The sequence below is a fragment of the Plodia interpunctella genome, chromosome 24, assembly GCF_027563975.2.
Source record: "Plodia interpunctella isolate USDA-ARS_2022_Savannah chromosome 24, ilPloInte3.2, whole genome shotgun sequence".
Classification (NCBI taxonomy): domain Eukaryota; kingdom Metazoa; phylum Arthropoda; class Insecta; order Lepidoptera; family Pyralidae; genus Plodia; species Plodia interpunctella.
The window spans coordinates 2,651,014-2,674,704 of NC_071317.1; the positions used below are offsets into that span (position 1 = coordinate 2,651,014).

The 23,691-nt window shown below is 34.6% G+C and overlaps 3 protein-coding genes across 9 annotated transcripts; all 3 read left to right on the forward strand.

The window, feature by feature from the left end:
* Window positions 1-347: 347 nt before the first annotated feature.
* On the forward strand, window positions 348-19,081 carry sp3 (spermathreecae). 7 transcript variants are annotated; one of them, XM_053763535.2, is made up of 20 exons: window positions 350-749; window positions 925-1,310; window positions 1,629-1,913; window positions 2,282-2,466; window positions 3,112-3,223; window positions 5,842-5,914; window positions 6,178-6,370; window positions 6,921-7,086; window positions 7,495-7,656; window positions 8,028-8,098; window positions 8,166-8,411; window positions 9,198-9,336; window positions 9,667-9,794; window positions 10,588-10,756; window positions 11,351-11,513; window positions 12,200-12,306; window positions 13,077-13,197; window positions 14,304-15,079; window positions 15,202-15,329; window positions 18,311-19,081. In XM_053763535.2, the coding sequence occupies exons 1-19, from the start codon at window positions 653-655 to the stop codon at window positions 15,301-15,303; spliced, it is 3,681 nt and encodes a 1,226-aa protein (XP_053619510.1). In that variant the 5' UTR covers window positions 350-652; the 3' UTR covers window positions 15,304-15,329; window positions 18,311-19,081. The 7 variants fall into 7 exon arrangements, with proteins under 7 accessions (XP_053619512.1, XP_053619510.1, XP_053619509.1 ...); XM_053763537.2 differs by lacking the exon at window positions 18,311-19,081 and having other exon boundaries at window positions 348-749; window positions 925-1,265; window positions 15,202-16,115; XM_053763534.2 differs by lacking the exon at window positions 18,311-19,081 and having other exon boundaries at window positions 352-749; window positions 15,202-16,115.
* Window positions 19,082-19,839: 758 nt separating this feature from the next.
* On the forward strand, window positions 19,840-23,586 carry LOC128680407 (zinc finger protein 600-like). The gene has a single exon (XM_053763542.2). The coding sequence runs from the start codon at window positions 20,100-20,102 to the stop codon at window positions 21,657-21,659; it is 1,560 nt and encodes a 519-aa protein (XP_053619517.1). The 5' UTR covers window positions 19,840-20,099; the 3' UTR covers window positions 21,660-23,586.
* On the forward strand, window positions 22,128-23,459 carry LOC128680413 (zinc finger protein 626-like). The gene has a single exon (XM_053763555.2). The coding sequence runs from the start codon at window positions 22,273-22,275 to the stop codon at window positions 23,305-23,307; it is 1,035 nt and encodes a 344-aa protein (XP_053619530.1). The 5' UTR covers window positions 22,128-22,272; the 3' UTR covers window positions 23,308-23,459.
* Window positions 23,587-23,691: the final 105 nt, after the last annotated feature.

Below are 23,691 nucleotides of genomic sequence, written 5' to 3' on the forward strand. Positions count from 1 at the left end.
CTCATAGAATTACCACAGACATCTAATTTAGGTAGGTACCTATCTAGATAAATTAAATGTCTATTTGCGGCAAAGATTTTGGATAATTGGGATGTAATGTGGCATTTAGTAAGTACTCGAAGTACCTACTAATTGCGGGTTGCTTGTCAACTTCACTTATTTTACTGCACTTTATGGTTACACCTACAAGCAGGCAACTAGAAGAACGATTACACTTACACATAAAAAAAAAGAAACATTCTGACCCATCTGACCAAATCTTGTTTGGCTTAGGAAGGGCCATGACACAGACTACCAGGAGCTGCGAGCAAAGCTCAAAGAGTATATAACACAGATAATAAAAATATTACAGTACAATAATCACTTAATTTTAGCTAAGCTGACTGCTTGCTGCTGTCTGCTTTTTGGTCCTCGGCACGGAACACAAAAAATAACAAAACACGTTTATTCGAAGAAAATAATAAGAAATTCATGTAAACAAATGCAGGAAAAGGAACGTTCAATGATAACAGACAGATAAGCCAACATGAAAGAAAAAACTACCAGCCCCTTCCTTCCTATAGGAAACGTCAATCAAATCCCTGAAAATTACAACAATAATAAACAATGAAAATGGACACAAAGTGTATAGACGCTTAGTAAATCTAACAAAATGGAATTATTTCGATCAGAACAGTTTTATATATTTGTTAGGAACGAGTCAAGTTTGTGGTGGAATCGGCTTACAGGGACGTTTTCTGTCAGATCAGGTAAACTATTATAATCACTATATTTTTATAATTAATGTTATAAATTGCCAAGATTGATATGGTAATGTTTTTAATATGTATTTTATTTTTGGTAAATAAAATTCTAATAAGCCCTGAGTAATATTATGTTAGAAAATCGAAGTTTAATGTGTACATGATTTTTTTCATTTTTTAGCATGGGATTTATCAGATACCGAAGATATAGAATGCTTAGGCATCACAGAGGGTATAATAGGTAAAGTGGAACACTCGAATATATTCGAACCTCGGCTGATGATTATCAAAGAGAGTGTTCCTGTTGGTCAACTATATTTTCATCACACTATCTACAAAATCAAGTCAATATGTTTTCTGAACATGGGACCCATAAATCAAGAAATTGAGCTGAGTCCATGCACAAAGCATTGCTCTTCAACCATTATCGTAAACCCTGCTAGATCGTTGAACAAAAAAATGGGGGCTCACATATTTGAGAACTCTGCATTTTTGAATAAAACTGTTGGAGCTGTTAAGAACGTGAGTAATACAATCAAATCTACCACACAACAGGCTGCCACACAGGTAAAAACTTTTCCAAATTATTTTTTTTCATCTTTAAATAAAAATGACTTCATTAAGGCTTTATTTTTTTGTAACAATGGAAATTTGACCAAGTTAGTAGGTATTAGAGTTTGTTTATATATTGTAATGTACAGATGTAGTCTAAAATATCACCTACTGTTCGTTTATATACCCATAATACATATACACACTTATACACATACTTATACACTTCTAGGGAAGAGTTATATTATATTGCAATATATTTTTTGCATCATTTATTTATCAATTTATTTTAAATAAACATAATGTCCATACATTTTTTGTAAATTTATACAGGTAAAACAAACAGTGAAAAAACACAAAGATCCAAAAATCGCCGAACGTTTTGAAAAGAGGCTAACAGATGAACTACACAAAATATTTGATGACTCTGACAGTTTTTACTACTCATGGACCCTGGATATCACCAATACTCTTCAGAGACAGTATGAGATTGAGAAGATTCTGGAGACTGAAGAGGGTTCAATAAAACCAGTGATGGATATCACTAAGTGGTGGAAGCATGTGGACGATCGCTTCTTTTGGAACAAACATATGTTGAGAGATATCATAGCGTTAGGTGTAAGTAATGGAAATGTTATTGTTGCCTATTATTATTATTTTCATGATCCAATCAAGGCTTGTGGCAGGTTCTTAGATGCTTGCCTTGAGATATAGTCCAACATGTACAGGGGCCTGATATGAGATGTTTGTTCTAAAGTGTTATGGGACACAATCCAAGGCCAATAGCGTGCCATGGATATGTACTGTTGTTATTTCTTGATTGGAGACACCAAAACATACACCACACTGGTAACTGAACCTCCTGTTCTGTGCCGTTTCAAGCATTTTCCCTAGACTCCTTCCTCCCTTTTTAGGGTGTGGTAACTGGTAAAACTATGTTTGCAGTTACATATTACATGACTGGAGATGTTTTAATTTTTTTATAGAGTCCAAATTGTGACGAGTGGGTGTTGCCCATAATCCAGGGCTATGTGCAGATATCCCAAATAGCCGTGGAGCCTGCTGACGTGAATCCATTGAATACGGAGTCGTTGACCAGTGCTAGTTCTTGTGATGAGACATTCACTCTAGCTGTCATGTCTAGGAGGTCACGGTACCAGGCTGGCACCAGGTATGTATGTTTTTAAAAAATAATATTTTTTTTCTTTGTTCAATTTTGTGATCGGCCTTTCTTTCACATGTAACTTCTAGGAAAAGGTTTCATGTCTTTTTATAAGCTTTTATTTAGTTTCATTGTTTGTCTGTAATCAAATCTTTCAAGTTAAAATTCAGCTTGTCTTACAGAGTTCAAATTTTCCACGTCACTGCAGTTTCTATAAATAAATAAATAAATATATTAGAAATCACACAGATTGAGCCAGCCCCAAAGTAAGTTCGAGACTTGTGTTATGGGATACTAACTCAACGATACTATATTTTATAACAAATACATATATAGATAAACATCCAAGACCCGGGCCAATCAGAAAAAGATCATTTTCCATTATGACCCGACCGGGGATCGAACCCGGGACCTCTCGGTCCAGTGGCCAGAACTTTACCACTGCGCCACCGAGGTCGTCAAAGAATATAATAATAGAATAAGATAATCATAACCTGATGATGGAACATATGGATACCCAAAAGTTATATTCCTATGCAGTCCTTTTATTTATGTTACTTTTATAATAGAAAGACAGCTTTTTGCAGCTGATGAGTGTGGATTTTTCCATGTGTATTTTATTGTGTTTGAAGTTAACAATGCACGACTTGTCAGATATAACCGCCGAGGCATAGAACCGGACGGCAAGGTGGCAAACTACGTGGAAACTGAGCAGATAGTCTCCATCATATGCTCCGACAGCATCCACAGGGCTGCCTTTGTGCAGGTAATTTTTTAACTTTGAAAATAATAAGATAAAAAAATCTCAAATTGATTGGGAATCAAACTCCCTGCCTAACTGAGACAGCTGCTCTTTAACCACTGAGCTACTCTCTTCAAATTGAAAAGGAAATAATCAAAACCTTCCAATGCATTGTTACATTATAAAACCGTATGATCCATGAAAAATATAAATAGATATTGTATTGTTTTATGTATTTATACAAACAAATGGGTATATTTTCCTCATAATCTCTATTCGGATCATACATACACTATTTTTTCAGTATGAGAAATTAAATTACATTAACTATCATTATATAGTATAAAACAAAGTCTCTTCCTACTGTCTATCTATGCATGCTTAGATCTTTATGAAACAGATTTTGATGTGATGTGAATTTTTAGGTGTATGTTTCTTATGATTTTATTCGAGCTCTAGTTTATTTATAAATACATCAATTATACAATAGACATTTGCGTTGAAGCCAAACCCAAAAACTCAAGAAATGGAAAGTGAACTATTACTAGTGTAAATTACTCATGTAGTGTGAGGGCCAAGTCACGCCTTGCCGATTTTGGCATTGCATGTTGCGTTACAATTACAATCAAATTTGACCTAGATTATTATTACGCCACTTACATATATTACTTAATAACATACTAAAATTTAAAAATGCATTCTAAATTTTATTATACTAGTGTTGTATTGAATTGAAGTGGTGGTGGTGTAATGGTTAAGAAGCCAGTCTGTGGATCGAAAGGTCCCAGGTTCGAATCCTACTACTATGTGCTACATGAGTTTGTATACCAATCTGACTCATGTATAGTAGTAGTTTTCATTGACCACCACTTGCTTCCGGTAAAGGAACACATCGTGAGGAAACCTGCACACAGGTTGATTATTAACTTGTGTGTGAAAGAAGCCCCGGGCAACATCTAATATAATATATAGATGGATTCACTTAAATAAAACACGATAATAAAATGTATTTTAAATTGATCAGTAACACTAGCGGCCCGTCCCGGCTTCGCACGTAGAATACCTAAACCTTCCTCAGAAATCACACTATCTATTGGTGAAAACCGGTGAAAACCTCGTGCCATACGAGTTTGTATATCAAACTGACTCATATTCATTCTTTTTTCATTAGACATCGTGAGGAAACCATTATTAACTTGTGAGTGAAATGAAGAAGGCAATGGCAAAACACTTCATTAATAGTGCCTACAATAAGTTTTTGTGTGTGTTTCATTCCACGTAATGACCACGACCCTCAGCCATGAGGAAAAGTGAGAGAAGTGTATTGAACTGGCTACAATCTGGCTCTTAGTAAATTTGATAAATTCTAGCTTGTACATATATTTGTATAGATGAGTTTCTATTCTACTTCTGAAGGTCTTATAAAAATAATAAAAAAATAATAATAAAATTCTTTATTTACTTAGCCCTAGTTTCTAATAATAGACATATCTGGGACCCTCCTAGTAAGCTTAGAAAAGCCTGTGGCAGGAGGACCCACTCTTCCAAAAACATAATATTTACTTAGGCCTGGTTAAACAATCTTGATATACTTATTAAGAAAGAAAGAAAGAAAAGCAAAACATTACTCTAAAACTTAGAAAAGCTGAAGTTTCAGTTCTTTTGATATGTGTGTTCGTTGGTGTGTGTGTGCGTGTGTGTGTGTGTGTGTGTGTGTGAGTGTGTGTGTGTGTACGTGCGTGTGTGTGTGAAGCAATGGTTATTACTGATGGCATACGTAATAATATTTACTTACTATTTATTTTTCTTATCATCTTCTTTAACCAACTATTATTTTTTACTTAAGCTTTTGAATAATAATTTTTTAATTATTATTACTAGTAATCGCAGCTTTGCCCGCTAGTCTATGTTTGACCTCGGGTCATTAATTATATAATATATATTCGAAATTTAATTAAAATTGGCCCAGCGATCCAGTCGTGAAAGTGTACGTATAGTGTACGTATACGTATGTGGAGGGGTCCCGGAAACCGGAATCTGTTATGGAAATATGGATGGACATGACATTTAAATAACGTATTGCAATGTACATTTTTTTGACGCGACATATATTTACGTATTTTTGTTATCATATACTAAATCGATCCATCAATAGAATCGATAAGCATGTTCACAGGCATGAATATTATTATTATTATAAGTCAAAATTCTTATATGTGGCCGTTCAAATCAAAAGCGACCTTATGGCGTTCGGCACTTACGCCACTATTGCCGTTGTTTTGTATTCGAACCACGGCAATAAAGACCTAAGTGCCAGCCGCCATAAGGTCCCTTTTAAATTTGGACGGCCACATACATATGTGGCCTTTAAAGTAAATTTTACATCATTACATAAAATTTACTTTTTATAATATGTTTTGTTTATTTTTTATTCTTCTTGACGCCCTCAATAGCGTAGTAGTCATTAGGTCTTAGCATCTGATGTAGGCAAACAATTGTACCTGATTTTACAGATATTTGTCTAGATGTCATATACTCGATCACCGGATCGAGTATATGACATGAGCTTGGGTACTTCTGACCCACGATAACTAGTTCCCCAGCAGTGGGGGCAGTAAAAATTTATGATGATAATTTTTCAGGTGCGAGGTTCGGTGCCTATATTTTGGAGCCAACCCGACTACAAGTTTCGACCGCCGCCCCGCCTCGATAGAAGTAATTATAAAAACATACATTTTTTCTTACAAGTCTTATATTAAATTAAATAATCTTACCGTGATAATTATGATATAACAGCAAAATAATTTAAAATAGGCAAAAGAATTAAAAAAATGAGATTTTTGTAAAATAGTCCTTTTTTCTAGCCTGTGGTCGTCCCACAGCTGGGCAAAGCTGAATATCGAATTAGTAAGAAATTGACACCTTTGAAAATATCGACACGCAATGAAGATTTAGTAAAATGTATTTTTACTTTACAGCTGAAGAAGAGTCACACGAAGCCTTCAAAAAGCATTTCGGAGAGGAGCTGAAGCTATACAAACACGTTTGTATAGTGAACCTGGTCGAGCAACAAGGCAGGGAGCGCATCATATGGGAGGCGTACGGGAACCACGTGTTAAAATACAACAGTCCGGACATAATTTACGCCACCTTCGATTTCCATGAGTATTGGTAAGTTTATTTATTTAACCTTTAAGATGACTATATAATGTCAAAATGGGATTTCTACAATTCACAGAAACACTCTTCACTGAAAGCACGTTTCGGCAATTTTTTTTGGTTTCCCAAAATCTAGATTACTTTGAATTGAAATTATCTGTAAATTCAGTTCTTCTTGACACAATTAGGTTAGGTTAAGTAAGAACAGTTTGTAAACTTTAAGTAACTTGAGATATAACAAAAATTTATTAGGCAAAATTTGCTTACATCCCTTCGCCCGCGTAGGTAACTAACGGTTCGTAACCAATTTCGATAGAGGAATTATTCATCTTCGTGCGTAACCAGTTACCAAATAATAGGTTTTTTTCCAAATAATATGTGAAAAAATTACTGTGATTAATGGCAATGCTTTCAAAGATGTGATAAAAAAATTGACGTCAATAAGTGACGTATATCACGCTAAGTAAAAACATATAAATTAAATTTAATGAATTTGAACAAAATGCAATTGGGAATTAGACAAATGGAAAACAAAAGTTTTTAGATATGTTTCTCACTCCAGCCGCGGCATGCACTATGAAAACGTGGGTATTCTGGTCAATGCAATAGCGGATATAATCTGCGAGATGCGGTTCTGTTGGCGCGACGACCGCGGCCTCATCTGCAGCCAGAGCGGGGTGTTCAGAGTCAACTGTATTGACTGTCTTGACAGAACCAACGTTGTGCAGGTGAGAAACACTTGAATATAAACTTTTTTTGAATACAAGGTTAATGATGACTTTGTCAGTCTCTCTTTTCTGTGCGTGTTCTTGGTTGTATCAATTGTGTTTCGTCCCTAAGCCTAAAACTTTGTTTCTTATGTCACGATTAAAAATTACACAAATTAAATTGTTTATACAATTAAAAAGTCATTAGATTTGTAAATTGATCAATTAAAGTGACATTCAATTATCATGAATTTCAACAAAATATTTGTACCGATTGGGTAAACATATGCAACTTTATTGTAAATAAAATAAAATTAAACAGCCAACGAGTTTAAACAGTGAAGGAAATTCTTTATTTCTTAGCCAAGTTATGCAAAACGATTAATTAAACGGGTTTGTGAAATTTGAGTGATGAGCCGCGAGTTGCAGACGGCGATAGCCAAGTCCGTGCTGGAGCTGCAGCTGTGCCGGCTGGGGCTGGGCGCGCCAGGCTGCGAGCTGCCGCCGCCGCTGCGCCTCGCCTTCCTCGCGCTGTGGGCCGACAACGGCGACGTCATCTCACGACAGTACGCCGGCACCAAGGCGCTCAAGGTGGGCCCATCACTGCTATGACGATTTTTCTTACGATAGTTTTCCAGGTTTCTCTAGTTTCTCAGTATTTTCTCGTGGTGAAATTCTCTCCGTGTTGGCCGACAGCGACACCAAGGCGCTCGAGGTGGTGGGTGCCGTGACTATTATGAAGCTTTTTACCTGTTATATGATACCAATTTTAGAGGTCAATTTTACTAGAAGTTTATCTAGTTTCTCAGTATTTTTTCGCGGTGATAGTTAAGTTCCTCTTCATGCGGGCATTCAAAGGTAACTGTGACTACTTAACTTTAGGTAGACCGCACGCCACTTGCGTGACTATAAATACTATAAATATAACATTGAATGTTTATTATACTTTTCTTTTTCATCAGGGCGACTACACAAGAACCGGCGAGCGGAAATTCTCAGGCATGATGAAAGATGGCGTCGCTTCCGCAAACAGGTATACTATACCACCACAACATGATCAAACTATAGGCCCCAAAATACAGGTAATTTTTTACCGCCAGATTCCTCATCCGCCATTTTTGTGACGCCATGACACAATGCGCCATAGACATTGCGCTCGGACAACCTGTCAATATGGCGACTATAGACGAATGCGATGACTTTTGGCGGGACGTCAAAACGGCGACGTTGATGGTTTATGAGAATTTGAACACGGATAGACCGAAATTAGAACTGGTTCCGAGCTACTTCGGACATCCTTTGAGGAATGAACTCGTGTCGGCCGAAATCGCTTTTGGAATGGGGAGGTCAGTCTATGGTTGGATTGGCTTTCGTTTTTTTTTTAATCTAATTGCATTAACGCTGTCAAAATTTGTCTTGCCCAGACAGAGAAAACTATAGACAAAGGATGAGCATACGCATATCAGATAGATTTCATATAAACGTTACGCCTAGAATTCATACAAAGGTACATGGCGGTCCTTTATTGCGAAAGGGACAATAGATATTAGCGCTCTGTCCCTTTTCTTCTCGTGTATTTCAAGTACGCGTTTCTCTTTCTTGTATATGTGAAATGGAAGATATTACGGTGTCTTAGTTTTTTCTGTCTACGATGTCCTGTTTTATTGTTAACTATAACTATAATTTATCTATTGTATAAACATTTTGACCTACTACCTTGTGTACTATCTATATACTAATGTAGTAACATTAACAAAACTTCTAATAATTCTATTCTCTTGGATCCACTTTTTGAGTGTATTTTGTGTCATACTGGTGTCCGTTTATTCTGAAATTTTCGCAGTTATAATTTTTTCTGAATTATAAGGCTATAAGTAATCCTTTTTTTTATTGAGTTATTTTTATTGAGATACTTTCTTTTTTAATTCTAAATTGTTGTGTATTTGCACCTCCAAGAAATATAGCATATTCTAATGATTTTTACGTATTAGATGTATTTACGAATGTTTTTTTCTAAAGTGTTACGTTTCTATTAGATTTTTCATCCTTTTTTGATATTTTATCAGAAAGTGGTGAAACAGGCCCTAAACGTCGTTAAATAAAAATAAAATATTGAAATTCAATTGTTTCAGATATTATCTATCGACGTTCAAAGACGCACTACGCCAGGTAGCCATAGACGTGATGACCGGGGAATCGAAGAACATTCCAGAACAGCTGATAGTGCCCGACTGTACCGCGGCGTGTACCGTCAAGGTTCTCGTGTTTGATGTGCGTGCATGTGCTGCTTTTTTCTGTCCTTTTTTTTCTTATAAAAGAATAGAAAAAAAAATATTTTTTTTATTTTTAAAAATTGATTTTTGAAAGTTCCATTCCTAAACGGGTGAAATAGGGGTATATCTCTCTGCATCCTTAGTAGTCTCGTGTTAGCACGTATTTCATCCTTACAACATTTTTTTTATTAGCTGTTTGGGTCCCACTGCTGGGCAAAAGCCTCCCCTAACTTCCTCCACGCATTCCTATCCTTTGTGTTCTCTTGCCATAATGACATACAACATGAAAATCACTCGGAAGTATAATTTTATTTATATTTTATCGTAGGACAATCCCGGGCCAGACACGGCAGCGATGGCGCAGCACGTGAAGTCCCTCATAGACGACTGCAAGAAGCTGCTGGTCGACAGCGAACCGGTGCTGGGCTCCTGGGGGCTCATTGATGCCGATCCTCAGTGAGAATTCCTATTCATTTACTATTAAATACCTTAAATACATTGTTCATTTAATACAAAACAAAATAGCTGTTTACAGCATGCGATTTAAATGAACATTTTCGAAGATATTACAGATTTAAAATTCTGGGATGCTGTTTTCACCAATAGATATATTGTGATTCCTGTGCTTATGTGTATAATTTATTATGTTTTTGTCCGAGCGAAGACTGGACGGACCGCTAGTTAATGTATAAACGTTTTTTGACTCTAACATTTGAGACGTCATCAGTGCCCGCTGTCATACAAGGCCTTATATATTTTTTGTTTAAGACACACTAGATGTTGCCTGGGGCTTCGCTCCCGTGGGAATTTTGAAATAAAATATAGCCTATAGCAATCTTGGATAATGTACCTTTCTAATGGTGAAAGGATTTTTGAAATCGGTTCAGTTGTTTCGGAGATTATCCGCCTCAAACATACAAACTCACAAACTCTTACATGTTCATAATAATAGTATATATGAAAAAGTAAATAAAATATCTGGCAAATATCATAATTTGGTTACAATAGATGGTATATATATACATTATTAAGTTCACTATGTCCTACCGTTAAGGTTTACAAGGATTAACATTTATATTAGATATATTAATATTTATAAAAAAATGCTCAAAAAACTATCATAAATGATGGAATTAGTGAGAAATAATGAACATTTTTATTAGAAAAAAGAAGATTAACTAAATCACAAAAATCAACATTTGCGTGTATTTGTAATACAGTCAGCATCTGTATAACTACTTCTCCACAGTACCGGCGACCCTCACGAGACAGAAATGGACAGCGTATTGGTACTTACCAACACTGCGTACTACGTGACCGATTATGATGAGACTTCTGACAGACTCCTGAGCGTGCAGCGGGTTCCGCTGAGTGACGTCACGCAGGTGGAACTCGGTTCCTACCAGGCCAACACCAGTGTAAGTAAATTACTGTTCAAGGTTCCCAAAGAGGGTTGGCGTCAGGCGGGCGGCCGGTCGTGAAACCGCTGGATCTTTAAAATTTTAAGGTTCTAAATGGATCTCAGGCTTCAGGACGTGAGTGCAACCGGGTGCACGCTCAAATGAGTGAGTGAGATAAAGCTATGAGTTCTTCTATTTTTAGATTTTTTTTTATTAATTATGTATATAGTGTGCAATTAGTTCGCTGATCGACGTCGCACATATGTAGTAGCAGATTACTATTAAAACATAATCTGATTGTGCACTCAGGATCGGCTCCTAACGAAGGAACTAATCGCTGGTTTATTGTATGAACATGACTTTTTTTGTCATGCATTGATAACAAAAACTTCAATGAATGAAATGAATGAAATGAAAATTCGATGAATAAGTTACTAAAAGTGTGTGTTAAAAATGTAATTTTTGGCTAATGATGAAATTTGTAGATCTACTTAATCGCTCAAGGTCACACCGCTGAGCCGATTTCGATGAAATTTGGAATTGACCTAATTAATCGCTCAAGCACACAGAATTGCGGACAACAGCTGCTAAAAGATACTTTATTATCTCCAGATATTCGGCGTCGGTCGCAAAAGCGCCTCGGAGCCAGTGCACTGCATTCGTATAAATTATATGTGCGGCGGCGAGACCGGCTACTTCCACATGTTCCGGTCCACTTCGTTGCGCTTCTTCAACAACATGGCGGTCGTCATCAACACTAAAGACGAAATGATCGGTGAGTCTCATCCAAAAATCTTTATTTTTATAGTACTAATTGTTTACCCGCGGCATCGCCCGCTTAAATGCCCTCGGGAACTGTTTTTTCTTCGTATTAAAATGGGATTGGGATAGTTGAAATATAATATCCATGGCGCATTGAAAACACACACAGCGCCATCTAGTGTTTTTAATGCAAAGGTTATTTTATTAGCATTCAACGTCACCTGTAATAAAATACAAGTACCTACTGTGTAGTGACTAGCTGCGCCCTGCGGTGTTACCCGCGTAATTATAAAAACCAAAAATACGTTAATGTACGCACAGCGCCACTGACTATCGATTTTTTGACCAAATCTTACGGGAATCGCGTACTTTCCGCATAAAAGTATCCTATGTGTTAATCTGTGTGAAGAAGAACTAAGGGACATAGCCTAAGCAGCATACCAATAGCATTCTCAAGGAGGATAACTTCATGCAAACAGCAGGTTGGATAATCACAAACTTGGCAGAAAGCAGCAATGTATGCTCGATACATTGCTGCTTTTCCATTGCTATAAATAAAAACACTCATAAACTACGCAATAATCATGTATTCGCGTCAGCGATAGTGTGCAGCCGACATGGCACCATGATGCACGAATCGATAGTCCGTCACGTATAAAACGAGGAAGGCAGCATGAACAATCCGGTATTTAATTACAGAATCAATGCATTCTATCTGCGAGTCTATACTAGTGGCGCGCGACGTGGCCAAACTCCCGCCAATACCGTTCAGTGATGGCGTCAAACTGGAGCGCAAAAAGTCTAAGGTATGGTCTTATTTATCGCGTCTAGAGATATTGCTAAGTTTATCAATCGAAGTACACAGCTTTTGTGGCATAAAAACAATGTGTCCGTGGAATTGTAAATGTAACAAGTAGGAGAAGCTGTAAGCCATTATTTAAAAAAAATAACCCTTGACCCTACCGTGTATGTATAAATATGAATTATGTCAAATTGTAAAATCATATCCACATATTTGTAAGATATACTGATATACCAAGTAAATTTAGTAGACGATATCCAGAAAGGTTAATGAACCCGATACGAAAAACAGCACTGGCTGCAAAATATACAACAAATTGCCGAATAATTTAAAATTAGTTCCACATTTAAAATTATATAAAAAATAAATTTACGGATGGCTTGGTAATAAATGTTTTTAAAGTGTGTGTACAAGAATTTTTGCTGCACAGAGAGAGAGAGTATATAAATTGACATTCTCCAGAATGTCTCAAATATTTTATTTTACAATTATTTTTTAAAATTTTTAATTTCGTAATATTAGTTTTCTTGACACCCAAATGTTGTCTATGTTGCATGTCAGTGTTGACTAAGCATGTGATACCTACCCACAAAAATGTATACACCTGATAGGCAACAATAGCATTCACAAAGAGGATTGACGTCAGGCAGGTAGCCGGTTGTAAAATTACAGGTTACTGGTTATAAACTCAAAGAATCTCAAAAATCTCAATGTTTCCGGGAAGCAATATAAAACAATCAGGGAGCAGATATATTTTGTATTATTAATTTATAGATCCATCCATCGCAAGCGGCGTCCAATACTCGATCGTCATTATACGTGGACTTATCTCGTCTTCCGTCACTCACGCGGAATGTGAGCGAGACGCAACTTGTGGCGGACATACGCAGCGTTGGTGAGTGACAGAGATAGATAGTTTTAATTTTGTTCTAACTTACTCCTTGTATCATCTGTGTGCATAGTGCGATTTTCCTATTTACATGTATCCATCACCATCGAGTCAATTCGCAGTGACACACAACTAACCAATTACAATGCGCCATTATTACGCAACGACAACCACACAGCAATGTGTTTCAAATCAAATGGACTCCATAGTGAGAAGTGAAATGCAACCCCATAGTTCGCTTTCTGGATCATCACACGTACTAATTACGTACACTATACGTAAGCACTCTCCAATCTCATCTCATCCCCCGCTCACCCCATCTCGTCTCACCCCGCAGACAATTGCCTCCCCTCCACAAGCTCCGTGCTGCAACAAATCCTGCGCATGAGCAAGGCGTCAGCCAATACTCAATGCCGATTCATTTCTATACGAATGCCGCGCGCGCCCACTGTTAGTTAGTGAAAGATTTTTGTTTTTAGTTTTTTTAGTTTATTAATTTATGAGAAACGTCCGTTTTTCATGGTCGCTTATTGCTTGCCATTGAACAAACTTTTTGTTTTTAGTTATTTATTTTAGCCATTATGTCAAGCCGATTTATTTATAAACGAGTGCCGCGCGCGCCCACTTTTTAAATAGTTTGCTTGGTCTAACTTTTAATTAATATAATAATGTAGTGTGTTGTTGCAAACTTTGTACTCAAATTTGGTAAAGGACAAATAAATATTAGTTCGGTAGATTTTTATTTATTATATTATTTATACTTTGTTTTTATATTTAGTATTTTTATTTAATTTTATTATAAAAACGTAAGTCTTTAAGTCCTTAAAATCTGAGGGTTTTTCAGTTTTCCAGTCAACCAATGTTGACTGGTAGGTTTCTAGTTTGTAGGTAGATAAAATACCGACAAGAGTAGAAAATTGAACCTTGTTATTTTCCTTGTTGCTTTGTCTAATTTAATAATTTTTTATTCATTAAAATTAATACATGCTGAGCGAAGGCCATTTCGGAATAGTTAAAATGTTAGGTTTACTTTTAATTTTTGTTTTAAAATATACCACATAAGCCATTCTTTTTTCTTACCTAATAATCAAAAGAAACGTATCCCTTGACAGGATCTAAAGCACTGAATAACATGACGGAGCAGTTTAGCAAGTTAAACAAACTGAGCCACACTCTCAACGCGCGCGCGAGACCTAGCCTGCAGCTTAAATTCGACCAAGGCGCTTCCCGCACCAAAAAGATCTTCACACTAGGAAATAAAACCGAAAAGAAAAAAGGCAGCCTTTCTGACGGCATGAGCTCGGACTACAGCTCCGACGACGAAAACAGAACCAACATCTTCGAACCAACTTTGGACAACTTCGAAAATACACAACATTACATAGGGAAACCGCAAAAATCTGTGACCGACGATTGTGAACTTATTGAGAATCCTCTGTACTCTTCTAAAATCGAAACGGAGAAAGAAGAGTTTGTGCCTGCAAACGTTGTAACTGCCAACCAACAGACTGTAAAAACACCGAGTAATGTGAACAAGATAAATCCGTTCGATATTGAAAGCATGAGGACGCCCGAGATCCAAGTGGACGGGCAAAGCGAAAAGCCCGTGCCGCCTAATTCTTTGATGTTGTCTCAAAAACTATGCCATAGTTCGAGCGATATCAACTATGAAGAGAATCAGGCGGAAAGCAGTTATCACGTACGTTCGAACTCTCAGCACGAAATCACGCTGAATATAGCGCAGTCGCACAGTGAGTCAGCGCTGAAGCAGCTGAAAAACATCGCCAGTCCTGTGTCGACTGCCACTCGGGATATGGTTCTGTCGCCGCTGTCCAAGTTGGCTAAAGGCGTGCAGTCGTTGGGAGCCAATTTGGATCCGAGGAAGAAGGTGGGGTTTTGTATTGGTGCTTTTTTTGCCTAGTGGCAAGTAGTCGTATACAGACTAGCGCATACAAAGTCATGTAGAGCCAGTAGGCTGTATCGGTATTAAAATATGTATGTTTATTTTAGGGCTCAACGACTGTGAAACACATAAGCGAACAACAATACGAAGAACACAGAAAACTTCAGGAGAAATGGCGCGATTGCAACACTCGCCTCGTGGCGCTGTAGTGTTGCTAGCTCAACGGTGTTGCCAGGTGAAAATAATATCTACTTTTAGTAGAATAATAATGATGTCAACATCCAAACGGGTGTGCTTATTTATTATTTTATTTGTATTACACTTCACAGGTGGAAGCAAACGATTGCTTCCGCACAAAAATGTTGGTAATTTATTTTTAACTTTTACTTAGTTGAAATTATATCCAAAAGCGCTGCTGTGATGACGTTAAAAAAATTTTGCGAAGTCAATGCCTATCGAAATAAGGCCATCTTTTTTTTTCATTTTGTTGGCATTACTGGCTACGTGATACATGAGTTATGGTATCAAAACTAAGATTTATGAATAGATTTAAACTAAAATGCTACACAACTCTCTACTAGTTATATATTTTTGAAGGTAAATTGTATCCAGCAGCAGCTTTTTGGAAAGTATTAATAGCAACAATTTTATGACAATATGTTGTTGTAATTTTATAAATATATTTTTTTTATAATTGGTCGTTCACCAATTTGACTTCCATTTTTTTCTCAATACCAGTTGAATCGAATCCGTGATAATAATTTACAAAGTATATAAATTTGTTAATTCAATTATTATTACATTGAAACAGTGTTGATAAATTATAGGTTAATTAAATATTAAACGAAACTAAAATTCGCCAAAAAAGTTTTACAAAGGCTTCCTACTTGTTTTTCTAATGCACGAAATATAATAATGTGTCTCTTTCTAATTTTATAGATTGTCTATAAAAAATTGAAAGTGGATTTTTGAAGAACTACACATTTTTGTACATTATAGGTAATACTTAGCCCGCACTGCTTTCGATGCAAGGTACATATCTCGCTATTTCTTTCATTCGTAGCCCGACCTGTTCTTATTGCATGATGATTCGTATAACCCGACCTCTCTTGTATTACAAGGTATATTTTTTCACCAAACGAGAAGGAGAGGTCGGGCCACGAATGAAAGAGATGGAGAAATTCTTAAAATTGCGGACTTTAGTATTATGCATTCAATATTATACATTCAATGACATCAACTTTTGCAATACTGATGTAATATGACTGAGAAATTCATTTTTCCGCTTACGCTAGATATATACAAATTCATAGAGGCATAATCACAGTGTGTTCAAAAACGTATGAGATTGACAGATTGCGTGGCGCATTCTCGATCCTAGTCAACCGGCTACTGTATGGTAATTGAATGTAAGCCGGGGACAGAGACTGGCCGTAGTGTACGCTAGTACTCTTCATTATACTGTGCTTCCGTCAGCTTCAACTTTGAACATGTATAGTATTATTAATTCGAGTATCAAAACAATGCATGCATTCATCTATTTTAAATATTAGTAAAAAATTAAAATAGACGCACCATATTTTTCCTTAAATGCCGATACGTAATAAATATATAATATGTTTTTATTTATGTGTAAATTGGTAATGTATAAAAAAGCATATATGCAGTAGAAATATTAGGGAATTTGATTAGAGTATGCAAGTTGGAGTTCATAGATTTTCTCTTATAGAAAGAGATAGCAATGCAAAGTATTTACATGTATAGGTTCCTGAATAGTTTAGGATGTTTGAAATGGAATTGACCATCTCCTTCTATGTTAAATATTAAGATTAATTTAGTTATCTTTACCCGTATTACCCGACTGCACAAGATTAATGTTCTTTGGCTATGTATTTTGAACATTCCTTAGATTAAAAGTACCATATTCCTTGTATTGGATTAGCATATTGTATCTTTCTGCAGATTTTATATGGAAATTTGATGTTAAAAAACTATTATTCCACTCATTAATACCTATACAATACTTTCTTCTTGCTTTTTCCAAGTAGCACAAAATTTAAAAAGAAAATGTAAAATAAATTTATTACAATTTAAACAAAAATAGTAGTTTGGCTGCTTCGTCTGACATTATATACGAGTAGAAAACTACGATCGAGATGAAATCTTTGATATAATTATATAATAATTTCATTCAAACAGAAAAGGTAAAAATACTACTTACTCTTGTCCTAAAATGTCACAAATAGCGATGTGCCCCGCTGAGAAGTTATCGGAATTTTTCCGGGAAATTCTCGGGAATTTTCGAGAATATTTTCTAACCGATTCCATGTTTTATCGAAAATTTCAAGTATGGCATATCGCTACTAAAAATAATTAAAATAAAGGTACCTTTATTTAAAACAAACTATTACCTATAGAAATAACAGTATTATTAATAAATCGTTGATACTTTTTTAGTAAATGTTTCTAATATACTTCGATATATATATATATATATTTTGAATAGTAAATGGTTTAGATAAATTATTTTTTTTATTTAAAAAAATGTATACAATAAATTTCTTTTCAAGTGTAACTAGAATAATAAAAAACACCAAATAATACGTTTAAAGAGTATCTACTTAATATATCTTCGAATAGAAAAAAAAACATCCATAATTGATAAAAATTGCCTATTTATCTGTCATGTTAAAAAGTTGATTGTATTTTAAAAACATTGCATAAATGTTACAACTTAAAAAGTTACAAATATCAATTAGAATTCACCGCCTGGAGCGCTGATATCTGTTTTCAAATAAAATTTTGACATTTGTGTTCTGCGCGCGACATGCACTGCACACATTACAAACGTCACAATTTTGTGCCATTATACAAAGAACTATGTATTATTTTCGATATGTCAGCTACGTTCATAAAAAAAAAACTAAAAAATAAATTAGATCGGGCAACGCTAGAAAGGTTGCCATGTAATAAAATTTAGACGATGCACCAATTTGTTGGATTGTGTTGATGTATATTATATACTGTTGTAAATCTTCTCCATAATAATGCTTTGTTATTAAATTATGAGAAAATAGCAAGTTAAATATATAAAAGCTAATTAGTTAACAACTAATTGTTTTGCAATATAATTTATTGCTGCACATTTAAACTAACAATGTCTTGTATATGTTAGAAATAAACCCCATATTTTATCCATATATCTCCTGATTGCAGATAAAGGACAATGTGCAGTGTTTTCCGCAATGAAAATTAAATATTTTTAGGAAATAGTGTTTACCTCATACTTGTGTAAAACTTCAGAAAATATGAAAACTTTTTGCATTCCATTTTAATTTGTAACCAAGACAGTTGCTGTGTGTTTTTTTTATTAAATAATATATAACATTTATATCGGGTGCATGAGTAAGTGTAACAGAAACAATCGTTCTATCTCAAAGTTTGGATATAAAAGCACCCAAAGTTTGTGACAGACGGGCAGAACACGTAGCTTGCGCCGTCTTATTTACATTAGTCTAATAATAAATATAATTTTACCAAAGTTTTCTTGTAGCTCAAATGGAGGGTATTAAAACGTATAGTTTGTAGCATGTCTTGGTGTAGTTGCAAACGGCGAACTAAATTTACTTAATTAAAATAAAATATTTTAAATCAGTTTGATTAATTATAGTTTGTAATTCTTGTTATTGATATTTCTTTTAGATTATATATAATGAAGTAACCATGACAATTTCACATCTTGATTGATATCTTTAAATATAGTACAAAAAAATGTTTTTTTTATTACCAATTTAAAAATCAATACAAAAAATACCAGTGATGTTACTGTGAATTTTTCATTTATAAATCCAAAGTTAATTAAAATAACTATAATGGAATCATTGCAATAAAATGATTACCTGAATGAGTTTTGTCTGTGATTGTATATGTTCATGTAAATTGTGTTTTTATTTATTTATAAATAAATTAAAATTGCTTTTGAAGAAACGAGTTCATGTTTTATTTTACACTAAATACAATGACGACTGACGCTCTAGATATGGCTACAGGAATAAATAAATATATTAAGACAAATTACACAGATTGAGCTAGAGTAAGTCCCAAAGTAAGTTTAGAGTTGTGTTATAGGATACTAACTCAACGATAGTATAATAGTATTGTCTAATCTATGGTACGGTATGGCTAAGGAAGAAACTACATTATCAACACAAACATTTTTGTCATTTGCATTTTGTTGAAATCTCGAATGATCCTTGTACAAATGGAAATAGATGAGTAGGAATTTTGTAGAATCTGAATTAATAGTATACCAGGAGAGCCGATACTGTTATTTCTTACTCTTCTTTCTTAAAATACCTATTCCCAAAAGAAGGATAATAGGGAGTATTACTGCACATTTATCCCGCCAGAGTATAGCACTGTATGTTAGGTACACAAAAACTTTGCCGCCTTTTGCTATATCGATTAAAACGTTTATTTTAGAGTACTTTAATAATCTTTTCAGGATAATCCACTAAATCTTTCCTTTTTCCTTTAAACTCGCACCACGATTGCGTAGAAGGTATTTTGGTCGTAAATCTGCAACAATATTGAAAATTGGCGCTTTTCGCCTCCATTGGCAATGTTTGTGTACCTTAGTTGTACCAGTTTCGCGAGCTTTGCGTAATATGCCCTATTTGAACACATTAGCCTCGCTCGACCACAGACAGCATAAAAAATCTATCTGTCAACGTCACTATATTATTCGTGTCAGTTATTGTCACAAAATTTTATATTTTTGATTATTTTTATCCAAGGATTTTATTTAAAAACCTAGGTATTGTTATCCATTATTTTATAATTGTAGATTATTTTCCTCTTTATTAAGTATATAAAAAAGTACTATCTACCTGCTTAAGTTAAGAGTTATTAATAAATCAAGCACAAGATCAAAAAAACTGTTCCAAAACGAAAACAAATATTTTGCTATAATATTTGACCATCCATAAACGTATATCTTTTTATAATGGATGATATTCAACTTACTGAATTAGAAACTGAAGGTGCACTTGAAATAGTGTATAAAGAAATGTGTAGAATATGTTTGAGGCCAGGCGAAATTCCTATATTTGGGGATGACGATACACCGGATATTTCGGCAGAAGTTATAACTTTTGGCGAGGTAGATATCAGTTGCGAAGACCAACTTCCTCAGCATTTATGTGTCTTCTGCCATAAATTATTGCAAGGAGCAATACTTTTTCGAAACACAGCAAAAGAATCAGAAATGATAATTAAATCTAATGATTATTTAGTAGAGGATAAAAACTTAGATGTTGATGGAGAGGATCCAAAATATGAAGCAAAGAATAGTGAAAATTGCATGTCCGATTATAGTTCAGAAAGTGGCGACTTGAAAATTGTTGATGATTATGATACAAGTGATATTAATACAAGTTTTGAACAAAAACGCAAAGGTAATGAAACTGACATTATAATGATTGTCGTTTCTGATGAAGAAATGGAAATAAACAGTAGAAATCAAACAAAATATAGTTGTGAATCTTGCAAAGTGAATTTTCAAACATCTGATGACTATTGTCAACACATGACAACAATAGAACATAAAGAGAACATGAAGCAAATACAAAATTTAGAATGTTATATATGTGACAAGTTTATTGGTAAAGATTATTATGTTTCTCACATGACAAAACACAGTTTTGATCCAGTACAAATTGCTCCTGATAAATATATATGCAGGTTATGCAACAAGGTTTTACTCTCTGAACAAGCTTTGAAAATACACAAAGAGTGTGAAGTACATAATATGTCTATTAAAGATGCTCAAACAATTGAGTGTCCAGTTTGTCATTGTAGTGTAAGTAAAATTGATTTAAAATTGCACATTAAAACCCATATTCAAACTTGGCTTGAACATGGCCAAGGTAATAAAGAGAAATGTCTAATTTGTGACAAGAATTTCGATTCTGCTTATTACAACAATCATTTAAAAATAATTCATAATAAAGAGAGCAAAAATGTATTAAGCCAGATAAACAGGGAAAGTAAAGATAAATCTAGAATGACATTTATATGTGATAAGTGTGGTAAAGTTTTTCATAATCCATCCAATTTTAAATTGCATTACCAAACTCATGGGGGAGAACTCAAATATAAATGTATGTTTTGTCCGTATCGAGGGCTACAACAGGGGTTATTAAAGATTCACATTAGAACTCACACTGGGGACTACAACTACGAATGTGACCAATGTCAAGCACGCTTTATCACTAAAAGTAATCTTGACAAACATAGAAGAACACATATAGGTCCAATACATTTTAAGTGTAAGACATGCAACAGAGGTTTTTATACTAAACTTAGTTTAGAGAGGCACAATACTGTTGATCATTTAGGAATTAAGAGACATGTGTGCAACATATGTGGGAAGGCATTTGGTTATAGAAACTACATGATGTGTCATCAATTGAAGGTTCATAAACGGGAGAGACTGACAAAAGGGAAAGGTCGTCTACCTAATTACTTGGTATCTGATAAAAATTATGTAAATAAATGTTGTTGATAAGTCAGTTCTGTTTTATTTATAAACTAAATTTCACAAGGTGGTTAAAATTGTGTATATGTGTGCAAATGAGTGAGAAGGAAGCATTATGTCATTCATAATGTACATATGTAATGGAACTCTACAAATGTCTGAGGTATCGTCAAAGAAAATATAGAAAGCAAAAAGAAAATAATTTAAATATGTGAGATTTAATATGTAATCACCATGGATTTAATAAGTACTTCGTACAAAGTACCTACTAATTCCATGGTAATCACGGATTCTGTGTACCTATGTAATATTAATATCACTTTTAAGGTTGGTTAAAAATACCAGTGCTTCCTATTTATAAAACTTTGGCTGTATACGCAAATAACTGGGCCATAAACTAGGTACTGAAACAGCTGAAGTTTTGCTGTCAGTCAAGGCAAAATAAATAAACCATGCATTTGTTTACATGTTTTTTTTTCATCGAAATAGGTAAGGCACCTATTCGAATTATGTGACCTACTTCGATCCTATCAACCTACTGTAGGTCGTTGGTTTTTGTATTATAATAGTTACTTATGTAAAAGATTTATAGCAATTGTGATAAATCACCATAAGGTTGAAGTGAATTCTATCGGTTAAAATGGTGACTGCTTATTACATGATGAAAATGGCCAAGAACAATACAAACCCTTCAATTTGCAACTACTATAATGATTTACCGAATTTAAAAAAAATCGATAACTTGCAGACAAGATGCCGTATATGTTTGAAAACTGGGACTTTATCTATATTCGACGATGAAACTTACAAGATTTCTGAAGTATTGCAATGTTTTACAGACATAAAAATTAGGCGAGACGACAATATGCCGAAACTACTTTGTGAGACATGTTACGATTTCACTAAGGCCGCATTATTGTTCAGAAGAACCGCAAAGCGATCTGATGAAATATTTCAGAAGTTAGTAAAGAATGAGAATGTTTCTTATTCCCACAATTCTGACCATGACTGTGAAGATTCCAGCAACAGTTTTGAACCTAAAGTACCAGAGTATTGTCAAAAAAATGAGAGCAATTTAAAAATTGAACAGAAAAAAGAGAAACCTGTAAAAGTGACATGCCATATTTGTAGTAAAGTTATAAATAGGTCGTACTACAAAGAACATATCACTATGCATGATCCAAATCATAAGCAATATGTTTGTGATGTGTGCGGCAAGTCATTTCGCTTGAGATGTGCATATCACAACCACAGCCTTAGGCACAGCGAGGACTTCCCATTCAAATGCAACTTCTGCCCATATAAAGGGAGATATAAAGAGTTATTGAAAACACACATGAAAACTCACACTGGTGACTATAGATATATGTGTACAGAATGTCCAGCAAGGTTTTTATTTAAAAGCAATTTAAATAGCCACATGTTAAAGCACAAAGAACCACAGTTTAAATGTGATTCTTGTAAAAGGGCATTCCATACAAAGTTACTGTTACAACGGCATTTCGAAGCTGATCATTTGGGTATTAAGAATCATGTGTGCAATGCTTGTGGGAAGGCTTTCGGTTATAGAAACGCTATGATGAAACATCAGAGACATGTTCATAAAAGAGAGAAATTCTTATTCGGCCGGATGCCGGCTTATTTAGAAGCTGAGAATAAAAAAGTGGACTCATAGATTAAATGCAGTGTTAAAAGTTTATTATGCTTGCTTTTGTTAAATATGCTGAAGTTGTTAATTTATTGCAATAGCGAATTAATAACTATTCTGGGATTTTCCATGTTATAAATAGGTTAAGATTTAAAGTTTAAAATGTGATTAGTCTCAGTAACTACACCGATATTAAAATTGTAAATAAATATAAATGCATGTATGTATTTGTGTCTAGTATTACATATACTAAATGTATGTAAAATTATTATCAAAAATCTAAGTCAAAATTAAATTATGATCTCATGATTTTGTATACATTTTATTAAATATGTAACTAAAATTTTGCACCAAATTGAAAAATAAAATACCACTCTGCCATGGGTGCAACAGATGTCTCTCATTATGTTG